At 43.1% G+C, this 14,753-nt stretch overlaps 1 protein-coding gene across 1 annotated transcript in view; it reads left to right on the top strand.

Annotated features, from left to right (window-relative positions):
• Nucleotides 1-5,495: 5,495 nt before the first annotated feature.
• tbccd1 (TBCC domain containing 1) overlaps nt 5,496-14,753 on the top strand; it is a 47,881-nt gene continuing 38,623 nt past the window's right edge. Inside the window, exons 1-2 of the mRNA NM_001016961.3 lie at nt 5,496-5,862; nt 6,204-6,359. Of these exons, the coding sequence (NP_001016961.2) occupies nt 5,527-5,862; nt 6,204-6,359 (492 nt within the window). The 5' untranslated portion in view covers nt 5,496-5,526. The remainder of the gene's footprint in view (nt 5,863-6,203; nt 6,360-14,753) is intronic.

Below are 14,753 nucleotides of genomic sequence, written 5' to 3' on the forward strand. Positions count from 1 at the left end.
GTTCCTAAAGAGTTAATTGTAGCAGCCCTAAGTCCAAATTTAATGTCTTCTTTGTCTAAGGTCCAGGACAACTCTCCGCCCAACCTACCCCCGGGGAAGTTGTTTGTTCCAGAAAATCTCCGTGAGGCGGTTTTTTTAGAAGCCCACGATTCTAAGTTGGCTGGGCATCCTGGGCGCTATAAAACTTGTTCTCTTTTGTCCCGCACCCTTTGGTGGCCAACTTTAAGAAAAGATGTTAATAATTATGTTGATACCTGTCCAATTTGTCAACGCTCTAAACCCTCCAGGTCTTTGCCCCAGGGTCTGCTACAATCTCTGCCAATTCCCGAAAGGCCGTGGACTCACATTTCCATGGACTTCATTGTAGACTTGCCTCCTTCCAAGGGGAATTCTGTCATATGGGTGGTTGTGGACCGCTTTAGTAAAATGTCTCATTTTATTCCCCTCCCCGCCCTCCCATCTGCAAAATCTCTTGCAGAACGTTTTCTGACTGATATTTTTAGGCTCCATGGTGCCCCTCAGAACATTGTCTCTGATAGAGGAGTTCAATTTGTTTCAAAATTTTGGCGGGCCTTCTGTTCTCTGATGGGTACAGATTTGTCCTTCTCTTCTGCTTATCATCCACAGACCAATGGACAGACGGAAAGGACAAATCAGTCTCTGGAGCAGTACCTCAGGTGTTATATCTCCAGTAACCAATCTCTTTGGGCTGAGTTTCTTCCTTGGGCGGAGTTCGCATTCAATAATTCTACTCACTCATCCACTGGAGAGTCTCCATTTTTTGTGGTCTTTGGGTATCATCCCAGAGTGTTCTCTTTCTCTACCACATCTTCTGATGTGCCTGCGGTGGATTCCTTGGTCAATCAGTTCTCCAGCATTTGGCAAAGAGTCCAAGAGTCATTATCCACCGCAGTAGCCATTCAAAAGAAAGCCTTCGATAAACATCATAAAGCATCGCCAGAATATCAGGTTGGTGATAAAGTTTGGCTTTCTTCCAGAAATGTCCCTCTGAAGGTTTCTTCTTCTAAATTCGCACCCAAATATATTGGTCCCTTTTCTGTGTCTGAAGTTATTAACCCCAATACGGTCCGATTAGAGCTCCCTCCTGAACTCAAAATTTCTAATTCCTTCCATGTCTCTTTATTAAAACCTGCTAGAGTGGTTCGGCAGAGGTCTCCTCCTCCTCCCGTTTCTGTTGAGGGACAGGCCGAGTATGCGATACAAAGGTTAGTGGACTCCCGCCTCTCTAGGGGTAGGCTACAATACCTGGTACATTGGAAAGGTTATGGCCCCGAAGAGAGGTCGTGGGTTCCAGCCTCTGATGTTCGAGCAGATCGTCTTGTTCGACAATTCCACGTCAGATTCCCTGATAAGCCTAGGGGTCCGGTGGCCCCCTCTGGAGGGGGGGGTAATGTAACAATACCTGGTGGTCTAGTGGGGCGACGGGGACGCCCGCCGCCTCCTCCGGTGCGGGGACGCCCGCCGATTCCTTCTAGGCGCGCGCGCGCGCCTCGCTTTGCTGTTTATGCGCATGCGCGCTCCTGATGCGCGCGCATGCGCACTGGCGTCCGTCGCCGGCGCGCGCATGATGTCATTTCGGCGCCAAAATTCAAATATTTAAAGCGCTCACTGAATGGAAATCATTGCCCAACGTAGGTTTACCTCTGGTTACTTCCTGGGTGCGATTATCCTGCTGTTTTGCTGTTCTTGACCTTGCCTGTTCCTGACCTCTCTTGCCTGCTGCCTGTATTGACCTTTTTGCCTGTTTTTGACCCCCCCTTGTCTGCTGCCTGAACCGACCTCTGCCTGTCTGACTATTCTCTTGGATTCTGTTTTTGTACTGCGCTGCTTGATCGTTGCTGACTCCGGCCTCCCCTGACCACTCTGAAGTGTTCCCCATCTACCTGTCATACGATTGGTTCCCGTGCTTGCTCAGAACTCTCTCCTTGGGTCTCTCACAATAAGACCTGGCGGCATCCGAGTAGCGAAGGGCTCCTCCCGACGTGAAAGGCGGCGGTTATAGGCAGAAGCGTGAGCCGAGACCGGACCCTAGGGGCCTGTTCTGAGTTTTGGGATACTGACCGTGACAATTAGGTTTCAAACTGTTCAGGAGCCCTCTAACGTTCATATTTAGGGTGATTTACCTTTGTATGTAAGAAACAGTGTGAGATAAATACATCAAATTGCAACTTTTTTAGGCAATTTTCAGAAATGTCATAAAAACGCAAAATTTAGGAAAGCTTTGTAATTTGGTAGCTTGGTGTAGAAAGAAATATTTACCTATTTTGCATTAGTCAGAATGTGTGCTTTCCAAGAATAAGTTTTTCAGGGACCCACAAAGTCTTTGGGGCGCCTATGGCACTTAAAATGCATTCAGTTATTCTGCAACAGTGTATTTTGGGTTCTTTAAATGCCATTTACTAAGGTAAACTTATATATATTGGGCATCAAACTATTCATTAGACCCCTGGCATTCATTCTTAGGTTGTTTGATCCTAAGGATATGTGGGAGATAAGATGCTGTAAATTAGATGCTTTCAGGTGATTTTTAGAAAATGCATCAAAACTTGCCAACTTTAGGAAAGTGTTGCGGTTTGCTAGTTTGAGGTAGAAAGAAGTATTTACCTATTTGTGGGAGAATGTGTACTTTCCAAAAATATATTGTTTTCTGGGGTCAGCATACATTTTTGCAGTATGAACCATATATAGTGTGTTTTTGAATTAGCTAAAATGGAAGCCATGAATTAGTATGCACAAGTTATATCTTAGGGTATCAATCACGGTCCACCAGTCGATCCCCCGTGGATTTCTGGTGGACCACCCCGAAGCCGGGAAGTGCGGTGGTTTGGCGCATTTACTGGGTATGTGTACGTACGCTGCGTGGCGTATGCACATGGGGAGGAGTCTCTACATGCTACTTACTTTGTTAAACCTATGTACATAAACTGTTCAGTGGACCCCAGGCATTCATATTTAGGATGTTTTATCTTGGTACCTAATAATATGTGGGAGATAACATGCTGCAAAATGGAAGCATGGAAAATTCATCAAAACCAACAACTTTGCGTTTGGTAGTTTAGAGAAGAAGGACAGATTTACTGTGCCTGCCCTGCACTATGTTGCCTGTGGGTGTCACAGGCCTGCCTATGTGTGTCTGCCCTACACTCCCTGTGTATGCCATACTCTGCCATAATGTGTGTGCCATAATCTGCCTGCCCTATACTGCCTGTGGGAGGTGAACCTGGGGGTTTGTTATCATTTTGAAATAGCTGTTAGGGGGTCACTAATGTGTGTTATTATGTACTGGGGCTTGCTGTGCTATCCACAGGGGAGGAGGAGGCATATGAATGTAATGACATGGCTTAAAGGACCAGTAACACCAAAAAATGAAAGAGCTTTAAAGTAATAAAAATATAATGCACTGTTGCCCTGCACTGGTAAAACTGGTGTGTTTGCTACAGTAACACTACTATAATTTATATAATAAGCTGCTGTGTAGCCACGGGGGCAGCCATTCAAGCTGGACAAAAGGAGAAAAGGCACAGGTTACATAGCAGATAACAGATAAGCTCTGTAGAATACAATAGTGTTTTATCTGTTATCTGCTATGTGCCTGTGCCTTTTCTCCTTTGAATGGCTGCCTCCATGGCTACATAGCAGCTTATTTATATAAATTATAGTAGGCTTTCTGAAGTAAACACACAACTTTTACCAGTGCAGGGCAGCAGCACATTATATTTTAGTTACTTTCATACACTTTAATTTTTTGGTATTACTGTTCCTTTAATATGACTTAATGAACTTTTTTCACATAAGAGTGAAACACACTCCAGCCACATGAGGTCTAGCATTGTCTTGCATTAGGAGGAACCCAGGGCCAACCGCACCAGCATATGGTCTCACAAGGGGTCTGAGGATCTCATTTTGGTACCTAATGGCAGTCAGGCTACCTCTGGCATGCACATGGAGGGCTGTGTGGCCCGCCAAAGAAATGCCACCCCACACCATTGCTGACCCACTGCCAAACCAGTCATGCTGGAGGATGTTGCAGGCAGCAGAACATTCTCCAGGGCGTCTCCAGACTCTGTCACGTCTGTCACATGTGCTCAGTGTGATCCTGCTTTCATCTGTGAAGGTCACAGTGCGCCAGTGGCGAATTTGCCAATCTTGGTTTTCTCTGGAAATGCCAAACGTCCTGCACGGTGTTGGGCTCATACCACCCTCATGGAGTCTGTTTCTGACCGTTTGAGCAGACACATGCACATTTGTGGCCCGCTGGAGGTCATTTTGCATTGCTCTGGCCTGGTAGTGCCTCCATGCTTTGGACACTACGCTGACAGACACAGCAAACCTTCTTGCCACAGCTCACATTGATGTGCCATCCTGGATGAGCTGCACTACCTGAGCCATTTGTGTGGGTTGTACACTCATCGTCTCATGCTACCACTAGAGTGAAAGCACCGCCAGCATTCAAAAGTGACCAAAATATCAGCCAGAAAGCAAAGGAACTGAGAAGTGGTCTGTGGTCACCACCTGCAGAACCACTCCTTTATTGGGGATGTCTTGCTAATTGCCTATAATTTCCATCTGTTGTCTATTCCACTTGCATAACAGCATATGAAATTGATTGTCAGTCAGTGTTGCTACCTAAGGCTGATGCCACACGAGGCGTAGGGCTGAAATTTTCGGCAAGCGGGAAAACGCTTGGCGAAAATTCAGCCCTACGCCTGCTACTTGTGCCTGCACCCGAATGAATGGAATACGCTCGGATGCAGGCACATGTAGCCGATAAACGCATGAAAACGTGAGAGAATACAAAGTCTCGCATTTCATGCGTATATCGGCTACATGTGCCTGCACCCGAGCGTATTCCATTCATTCGGGTGCAGGCACAAGTAGCAGGCGTAGGGCTGAATTTTCGCCAAGCGTTTTTCCGCTTGCCGAAAAAATCAGCCCTACGCCACGTGTGACATCAGCCTTAGTGGACAGTTTGATTTCACAGAACTGTGATTGACTTGGAGTTACATTGTGTTAAGCATTCCCTTTATTTTTGTGAGCAGCGTAATTCAGCTCAGTTGTTGCTGCCTGCCTTCTGGAAATAACTTGTCTTCCTTCTCTTTAAACCTTGTGCTTTATTGAAAACATTGGCATGCAGCTTCCTATTTTGCAGGAATCATCACGTATACATATTGCCACAATTGCACAGGATCGTGTTCTAAAATCTTCACTACTGCACTCTATAAACGCCTATAGGTCAGTACCAGGAACTCTTAATCCGTAAATCTGCAGAAGTGCAAATGAATGATTACGCTCACATTCGAGTCTACTTCTACTAGGCCGTTTCAAATAATAGCGTAAACTTCACATTACTCGTCGGCTGAGAGGTCACGTGGTGTGTGTGACGTCACGAGTAAGGTTGCTTGAGCCGTTTCAGTTATAGGAAGTGGGAGCTGCCTAGGTTACAGTGGCGCTTGTGAGTGGAGACTGAATATCAACTTTTTTGGGTTAACATTGACAGTCACGCTGATGGATGATAGCAGAGTTCAGCTGTGGGTGAAAACCGATCCGTTCCTGTTGGGTGCGTTGCAGATCCCTCCACCAGAAAAGTTTAGCATGCATTATTTGCGGAAAATGGCTACATATGTAAGAACTCGTGCCAGCGAAGGCTGCTATCCGCGATTGTGTTGGTGTATGTGGCGGCACATTGCCTGTGGTAAACTGCAGATTTTGGAAGAAACTGCGTGGTTGTACTTTGAAACATTTCTCAGCGTTTTTGAGCGCAGTGTAGCTGAGAGTCTGAATTGGGCTGAAGTTGCTTCTACTTGTCCATCTTCAGAGAAGTATGAAGAAGTAAAGAGTAAGGTACAGTAAGCAAATTAAATATATCCTACAACTATTATGATGTAGCTAATATGTTTTTAGGAAAAATGGGGTCCTGCAAAAAAAAACCCGTGCTGCATAGCTTTTAATTAATGATTAGTATTGTACTACATAAACAATAATGATATTTGTACTACATAAACATTATAGGAACCTGGGTTTTAAAGCTATAATGATCAAACTCATGAAGGCATGCACTGAAAATTGAAAGTTCTAGATCAATGTTACACAGTATATGCCCCACTTCCCAGAAATACCTGTTTTGTGGATGTTTTGAATTATTATTAATATATATTTTTTTGCAATGTATTTTTTCTTGTTAGCTTTCTGTGGATACCCTGAAGTTCATGCTTTTCCTCTACATTCAGCAAATAAATAAAATTTCTTTGCGTTCACCTCTAATTGGGAATGAGTGGCCCAGTCCAAGAGGCAGATCTCCTATTTCTGATTTTGCTGCACAGTCAAGCTTCTATAATAAGGTAATATTGAAATTGTCACACATAAAAATGTTTTTATTGTATTTCACAGCAATTTTAAAGGAGAAGGAAAGGCAAAGTTACTTGGGGGTGCCAAAATGTTAGGCACCCCCAAGTGACTTAAATCGCTTACCTTCTACCCCAGCTGGTGCCCCTGTTAGGAGAGAACAGCACCAGCCTGGGGTAGCTGCAGCGCTTCCTCCTTCCTTCCTTCCTTCGGTTACACACGCATGCGCAGTAGAGTGAAAAGCCGAACGTTAACAGAGAAATCGGCTTTTCACTGTACTGCGCATGCGCCTGTCGTTTAGTCCTTCCAAAACAAAGGCGGAAGGAGGAAGCGTTCTGCTACAGGTACCCTGGTGCTGTTTTCTCCTAACAGGGGCACCAGCGATTTATGTTACTTGGGTGTGCCTAACATTTTGGCACCCCCAAGTGACTTAGCCTTTCCTTGTCCTTTAATAGATATATTTGTGAGGTTAGTGCTACAGAGGGAAATTGAGGACATTTAGTGCTTTTTCACTCATTATCAGACGTCCTCTCTCAGAAAAATCCTTCAGAAAATTTATAAGAATTAACTCCCCCTCCCATCAGAATGTGTGATCCGAGCTACCAGCTCATATAGCTGCAACACGGAAGCTACTAAGACCAAACTAAAATGGCAGCTGCTATATTAAGAAAACAGATGGAGCTTATAGGGCTGCTTACTCGGGTATGGTAAAGCTTTCTGCAGAATAAATATAGTGTTCTAGCTTGCACTAATGTGGCTAATCTATTGGCATTTAAATGGCAAAATGACTTTCCTTCTCCTTTAAGAAATACAAGTCAGAGGTGACAGAAGCGACATTTAACTTTTTGGGGTTAGTTTTAGCCTTTGCTGCAATGTGCTCCTCATTTTCTATCTTTGCTTTTTGGATTGCTGTTTTACAATACTTGTTATAGTGTTTATACGCTATAACAAGTTTTGTAAAACAGCAATCCGAAAAGCAAAAATAGAAAATGAGGAGCATATCGTAGCAGAGGCTAAAATGAACCCCAGAAAGTTTAAGTATATTATTAGTAAAAAGATGCAGGTTGAGAGTGTTGTCCCATTGAATTATGGTAACATTATGGTTACAACAGATACAGAAAAGGCAAATGTAGGATTTTTTCTTACAGTAGTAGATAATGCTTTCACGTACCCAGCAGTAGCTTTGTTTTCTATACAGGCAAGTTGCGTATGTCTTGTTTACTTCCAAATTTTCTGCACCCAGAACATACAGTTGCCAGTACCTACCATCCACAAACTAATGGTCTGTGTGAATGCTAAAATAAAGAGCTCTCAGCCTGCTTTTTTTTTTTGCAGGCTGATAGAAACAAATCTGCTCCCTTACACATCTCAGTAAAACTACACTGACAAGTACAATTACTGCCTCCACTCTGCTACATAAACTAAAGTAGAGGAGGGTGGGTATATTCAGGCCAATGCTCTGTGTCTCTTAGGCCTAGGTTAGTGCCACATGGGGCTGGCAAAAAAAAGGAGGACGAGAATCAGCCCCTACGCTAACACCAGCCTCCTGCTGTGCCTGCACCTAGAGGCATTACATAGTTACATAGAGTTGAAAAAAGACCAGAGTCCATCAAGATTTAACCCTTCCAAGTAAACCCAGCACACACAAACCTATACTGACCTATATATACATTCAAATACATAAACTATATATACAAACATTAATACTAACTGTAGATATTAGTATCACTATAGCCTTGGATACTTTGCTTGTTCAAGAACTCATCCAGGCCCCTCTTAAAGGCATTAACAGAATCTGCCATCACAACATCACTAGGAAGGGAATTCCACAACCTCACTGCCCTCACTGTGAAAAACCACCTACGCCACTTCAAATGGAAGCTCCATTCCTCTAATCTAAAGGGGTGGCCTGTGATGCACTGATCGTTTTTATGGGAAAAAAAAGAACATCCCTTATCTGCCTATAATCCCCTCTAATGTACTTGTACAGAGTAATCATGTCCCCTCCCAAGCACCTTTTTCCAGAGAAAACAAACCCAACCTTGACAGTCTAACCTCAAAGTTTAAATCTTTCATCCCCTTTACCAGTTTAGTTGCACATCTCTGCTCTCCAGCTCATTAATAACCTTTTTGAGGACTGGAGCCAAAAACTGCACTGTATACTCAAGGTGAGGCCTTACCAGAGACCTTGAAGAGGCAAAATGATGTTTCATTTTAATCCCTTGAGTCAATGCCCTTTTTTATGCAAGACAATACTCTCTTTGCTTTAGTAGCCACTGAATGACACTGCCTGGAATTAGACAACTCATATATTTTCTTTTAACAGGGATAGGAATACAGGAAGAAGGGGGGGGGGGGCATAGAGCAGTAAACCAGTACCTATACCGAACATTAATAGTTGAATACATAATCACAGGGCAGTGTCATCAAATGCATATCCGTCCAAGGGCCCCATAGATTAGCAAATATGTTAAGATGTCCCCGGGCTTTATATGTAAGCTTTATTAGGGGGAGCATCTTGTTAACATATTTCACCCATGTTGCTTTCTTTGAAGGGAGGGGAGCCATCCAGTGCATAATCATAATTTTTTTGGCAAAAAAGTAACCATACTAATATTTGTGATTTGATTGTGGGGAGAAAAAAATCAGCAGAAAATACACTTTTGCACCGCCCACTTGTATACTGGTCCTTAGACTTGAGAAAACAATATTAAAACTTTTTTATTTTTATTCATAAAAGATTGTCAAGTAATCTAAAATATGGGGCATAGCTAGGTAACCCCCCCCCTTAGGTGCGTGCAGCAATGCTCTGTGCCTAACGGGTAGGGATAGTGCAGGGGAAAAGAAAGCAAGTGTGGAATCTCAGTTCCAGTATTGGTCTTAACAGCTAGCTACCCAGCCCACATTGGAGACCCACACCCATCAACACACCATTTCATTCTCCCTCCCACAGACTGTCAACACCCTCAGCGCACCAAACACCTGCCTTCCCAAAAACTAAGTGTGCACCTGACACACGTTTTGCTCTTTATGCCTGAACTTTGTCAAAGGCAATCCACCAGACGGGCCGTGGAAGTGAATAAATAAACAAAGAACCTCCCACACAGTTTGAAAGGGGAGACGCCACCCTGCAAGCAGGCCGCACATATTGTGCATACTGTGGCGCTACGTCTATGTGGTAACCCCTACTCTCCCTATGTGCGCATGCAGCGTTGCGTGTCCGTGGTAACCCCTTCTTTCCAGGAGCGCACCACTTCCAATAGACACGTAGTCATGCATACTACAGAAAAGAAACTGCATGGTTGATATGTCAGGACACTGTACATATAGCATCACATTTTCATGGTAACCATCTTCAGGAGACACAGTGCATTAGGGAGTGTGGTACTGTGTATTTAAGAGAGAAAAATATACACCTTCCATCGATGTTATGTAACATAGCGCATGTCCATGGTAACAAATGGCCACAGAGATACATATCAAACATAGGGGCATGTGGGTCAGAACTAAATGTGAGGACACCTATTAAACACTCTGGTATATATTGAATTCAGTATGCCAAAACCCCAACCTCCTGAATCCATATATAAAGTATGCAACCAAATTGAGATATTAAAAATACTGAGGTAAATAGCATTTATATATTTCTATATATTTCTATATATATATCGTTGCCATTTATAGGTGTGGAAATTAAGTGTACTATCAGACTTTCTCTGATGTTGTAATGGGAGGGAGTGGCACATATCTCAGGGCATAGTTATCTGTAGAAAAACTATATCAGAAACCAGTTCAAAAACATTTATCAGTAGTGAGTCACCCCATCCTTCTCCACATTAAGTGTTACCACACGATACCACCAATTGTGTCCATGTTATTACTAGTTATGTTACCTCAGGAGATCTATTTTTCACAAAATTTCTTGCGGACCTCTGCGAATTTTGCCCTGTGCTTCTGGACTTCATTTGTATAGTCCGGATAAAATATGAGTTTTGCATCATCCAAGCCGAATTAGCTTGAGGATGATATCTCTATCTCTATAGTTGAGGATTTTCGCAATCATGGTGTTCTTTATGAGTGATTCCAGAAAGAGTTCAGAATTGGCACCTTCCCTTTCTTCACAAATGCTGCTTATGCTTATATTATTGCGATGCTGTCGTCCCTCCAGGTCATCTGCTCTAGCCTTACACATTTTTAATTGGTTCTCCAGGTCACTGATGGTCTCAAGGATATCTCTTGTAGGTATCCTCAAGGTCCGATACCCTTCTTTCTGCCATGGTCGTCCACTCTCTTACTTTCTGTATGTCCTGTCGTAGCAACTCCAGGTCTATTTTAACCTCTTCTATTCTGGTATATATTTTAAATTCCATTGCTGTTCTGGAATCTCAGATCACCTCTAGAACTTTCTGCAGAGTTGGTTTTGCTTTAGGAGGATTAGTGGAGTACCCATCGGTAGGAGATTGCGAGGTGCGGGCTTCATCTTGATTGTTTTGCCAGACATATTTGTATAATTTGGTTGCCGCTATCTGTTTGTCTTCTTTCGTCCACCCATCTGTATGCTGAGGTATGTTTGCAGGTGTATTCCAGACCCAAATAATGTTTGTGGTGTTTGTAAAATAAATGGTTTTGGATTGGCTATGCCAGAGCTCTGAGGGAGTGCGTCTCTTTACATCGGTGGGTAAACCACGCCCCAAAGCTCTTCTTTATTAATTAGATGTAAAAAGGTGTATTGTACACTGTACAGAGATAAAGGAATTTTGAATTTCAAACAACTTCTTTATTTTTGCAGTCCAAATCAGCTTCAAAGGCTTTGATTTCAACATGGATAAAACAAGCCATTAGTATGACCTGCAGGGAAGCTGGCAGAACTGTACCTAAAAAAAATCTGAGCTTACTCAGCTAGAGCAATATCCGCTTCCTGGAGTGAAAGAGCTTATGTTCCATTGGACCAGATTTGTAGAACAGTATTGTGAACAAGTTTCAAAATATTTGCGAACCAGTACAAATTGACCATTTTTGCACCCAGTTAAGTGGCTTTCTCAAAAGCATTCTTATCTGCAGTAGTAAATGACCCTCCCTAAAGTTTCTGCTACATAACTATCTCTACATTAGTACTGCCTGAAGGGAAGTGAGGGAAATTATGAATTTTCCTTTTTCATCAGTCCCAAAGGCAGCACATAACCCCTCCCTTAAATATATTACTTTCTTGGCCTTCTGCATGGTTACTGCTATAAAATCACTGAAGCTGTGTGGGGGCTGTTATCTCTTATATGTGAATATGGAATATATGGAATTTTAAAAGGGGTGTTTTTTTTTCCCTTCCTGTAGGGTGTAGTGTGTGTATGTATGTATGTGTATATATATATATATATATATATATATATATATATATATATATATATATATATATATATAATGTGTCTGGATGGCTGTATTTTTGACCATTCATTCAGTTAAATTTGATGGCTGCCAAGCATGGACATCCTGCTTCAAATCGTCACATAGATTTTTGATGATATTCAAGTCGGAGGACTGTGACGGCCATTCCAGAATATTGTACTTCTCCCTCTGCATAAATGCCTTTGTGGATTTCAAACTGTGTTTAGGGTCATTGTCTTCCTACATTCTTCCTGTCATTGAATATCCTACCCCTGCGTAACTTCAACTTTGTGACTGATGCTTAATCATTATCCTGAAGAATTTATTGATATTGGGTTTAATTCATCCGACCCTCAACTTTAACAAGGGCCCCAGTCCCTGAACTAGCCACATAACCCCACAGCATGATGGAACCTCCATCATGGAATGCAGTGTTCTTCTTCCGCCATGCAAAGTACTTTTTGTTATAACCAAATAACTCAATTTTTGTCTCTTCAGTCCAAAGCACTTTGTTCCAAAATGAATGTGGCTTGTCTAAATAAGCTTTTGCATACAATAAGCGACTCTGTTTGTGGCATGAGGGCAGGAAGGCTTCTTTTTCATCACCCTGCCATATAGAGGTTCTGTGCAAATTGCACTGAATTGTAGCACAATGTACAGACACCATATGCAGAAAGATGTTCTTGCAGGTCCTTGGAGGTGATCTTTGGGTTGTCTGTAACCATTCTCACAAACCTCCACATATGCTGCTCCTGTATTTTTCTTGGCCTTCCAGACCTGGGTTTTACAGATGCTCAACTTGCAGTTGGCCACCTCAAATACCTTAAATATCATGATTGGACATACCTGCCTATGAAGTTCAAGGCTTAACGAGCTAATCCAACCAACTTGGTGTTGCCAGTAATCAGTATTGAGCAGTTACATGCATTCAAATTTTTGCACAGCCAGTTTTTCACTTTTGATTTAATTTCATACAACTAAATACTGCTTCACTAAAAATGTTTGTTCAGAAAACACCCCAGTACTTGGATGTATCTGGGAAATGAAAGACATACCACTGTTATCTTTTTTTTTTTTTGTTGGAAGTGGAGTAAATTATTATGCAGGCTGATTTATGTGGGCAAAACAGTTACCAACTTTTTGGACAGGATAATCAATCACCGCTTGGCGATTCGGGCTGCGCTAGCCGCTAGTAAAGGAGACACCCCAGTAACCAAACACTTATTGGGGTTGAGACATTCCTTAGCATGCTTGAGAAGTATAATTATTGATTTTTTTTTTTTTTTTTTACTAAAGACTGAACTCAAATGGATTCATCTTTTTGACACCCTTAGTCCCCAGGGATTGAATAAACTGATTTATTGTGCTCCTTTGTATAGATTGTGTTCTTCAGTATGTCCCTTTAAATTATTTAACCTATACAAATTACTGATGACAAACTGTTTGCGAAGTCTTGCTTAGGTGCCCTCCTGGACATACCTTGACCTCCCTTGTGTTCTCTATCCTTGATCTCACTTTGTGTTCGCTATGTATACCTTCTTTTTCTGCATACTGGCCCAATCTCTCACTTACTTGCTTGTTCTATATACCTTTAGTTCTATGCCACACAGATTTTTTGTTTCTTTGTCTAAATCCCCGAAGTAAGTCAATCGTAGTTAAGGCAAACTTCTTTATGATATGCAATTGTCAACAAATAGTACAGTGGCTGTTCTTAATAAGCCACATGAACACTGCTTAATAACATTTTCGATTATTGAATGTAACAATAATCAGTTTACCATTGTATACCACACACATGCTTGACGCATTCTTGGACAGGTTGAACCTATAGGTGGTTGACCTTACCTAGCATTCAGAGTCACTCTACTTCCTTTTTGGATTCTAGACCCATTTTGGATTGAACCCCCGGGTGCTTCACCCTGCCTCTTTTTTCCAGAGGTCATACACTAGGCATCAGACTACACGCCCCCATGCCAGGGCTGTCTGTTCAATATTTGCCTAAACTTTACTGAAATCCATTGGTTTTGTGAACAATAGATCCAGGGCTGTGGAGTCGGTAGATAAATTCTCCGACTCCGACTCCTCAGTTTCTGATACTCCCGACTCCGACTCCACGACTCCGACTCCTCTGTTTTTAATATGCTAATGCAGTGCTGTCCAACTGGTGGCCCACTTTAAATGGTATCAGTACTGAGATTAACTGCATGGTTCTCACCTCAGATTCAGGCTGTAATCCCTCTGTATTATTTAAACATCTAATCCCCTGTACAGTTCACACCTTTTAATCTATGCATTGTTCACCCCCTGCATTGTTCACACCTCCTGCTCAGGCTGTAATCACCCACATTGTTTGTCTGTTCACACCTCAGACATTGTAAGTACTGCCTGGCCTATGCTGCCTGTGTATAGGCAGCATAGGGCAGGGAGGGTATGGCACAAATAGGCAGCATAGGGCAGGGAGGGTATTGAACACACAGGCAGCATAGGGCAGGGAGAGTATATGGCACACACAGGCAGCATATGGCAGGCAGAGTATGGCACACACAGGCAGCATATGGCAGGCAGAGTATGGCACACACAGGCAGGGCAGGCAGAGTATGGCACACACAGGCAGCATATGGCAGGCAGAGTATGGCACACACAGGCAGCATATGGCAGGCAGAGTATGGCACACACAGGCAGCATATGGCAGGGAGAGTATGGCACACACAGGCAGGGTAGGGCAGAGTATGGCACACACAGGCAGCATATAGCAGGGAGAGTATGGCACACACAGGCAGGGTAGGGCAGAGTATGGCACACACAGGCAGGGTAGCGCAGAGTATGGCACACACAGGCAGCATATGACAGGCAGAGTATGGCACACACAGGCAGCATATGACAGGCAGAGTATGGCACACACAGGCAGGGTAGGGCAGAGTATGGCACACACAGGCAGGGTAGGGCAGAGTATGGCACACACAGGCAGCATATGACAGGCAGAGTATGGCACACACAGGCAGCATATGACA

This window comes from Xenopus tropicalis, chromosome 9, assembly GCF_000004195.4.
Source record: "Xenopus tropicalis strain Nigerian chromosome 9, UCB_Xtro_10.0, whole genome shotgun sequence".
NCBI classification, from domain to species: domain Eukaryota; kingdom Metazoa; phylum Chordata; class Amphibia; order Anura; family Pipidae; genus Xenopus; species Xenopus tropicalis.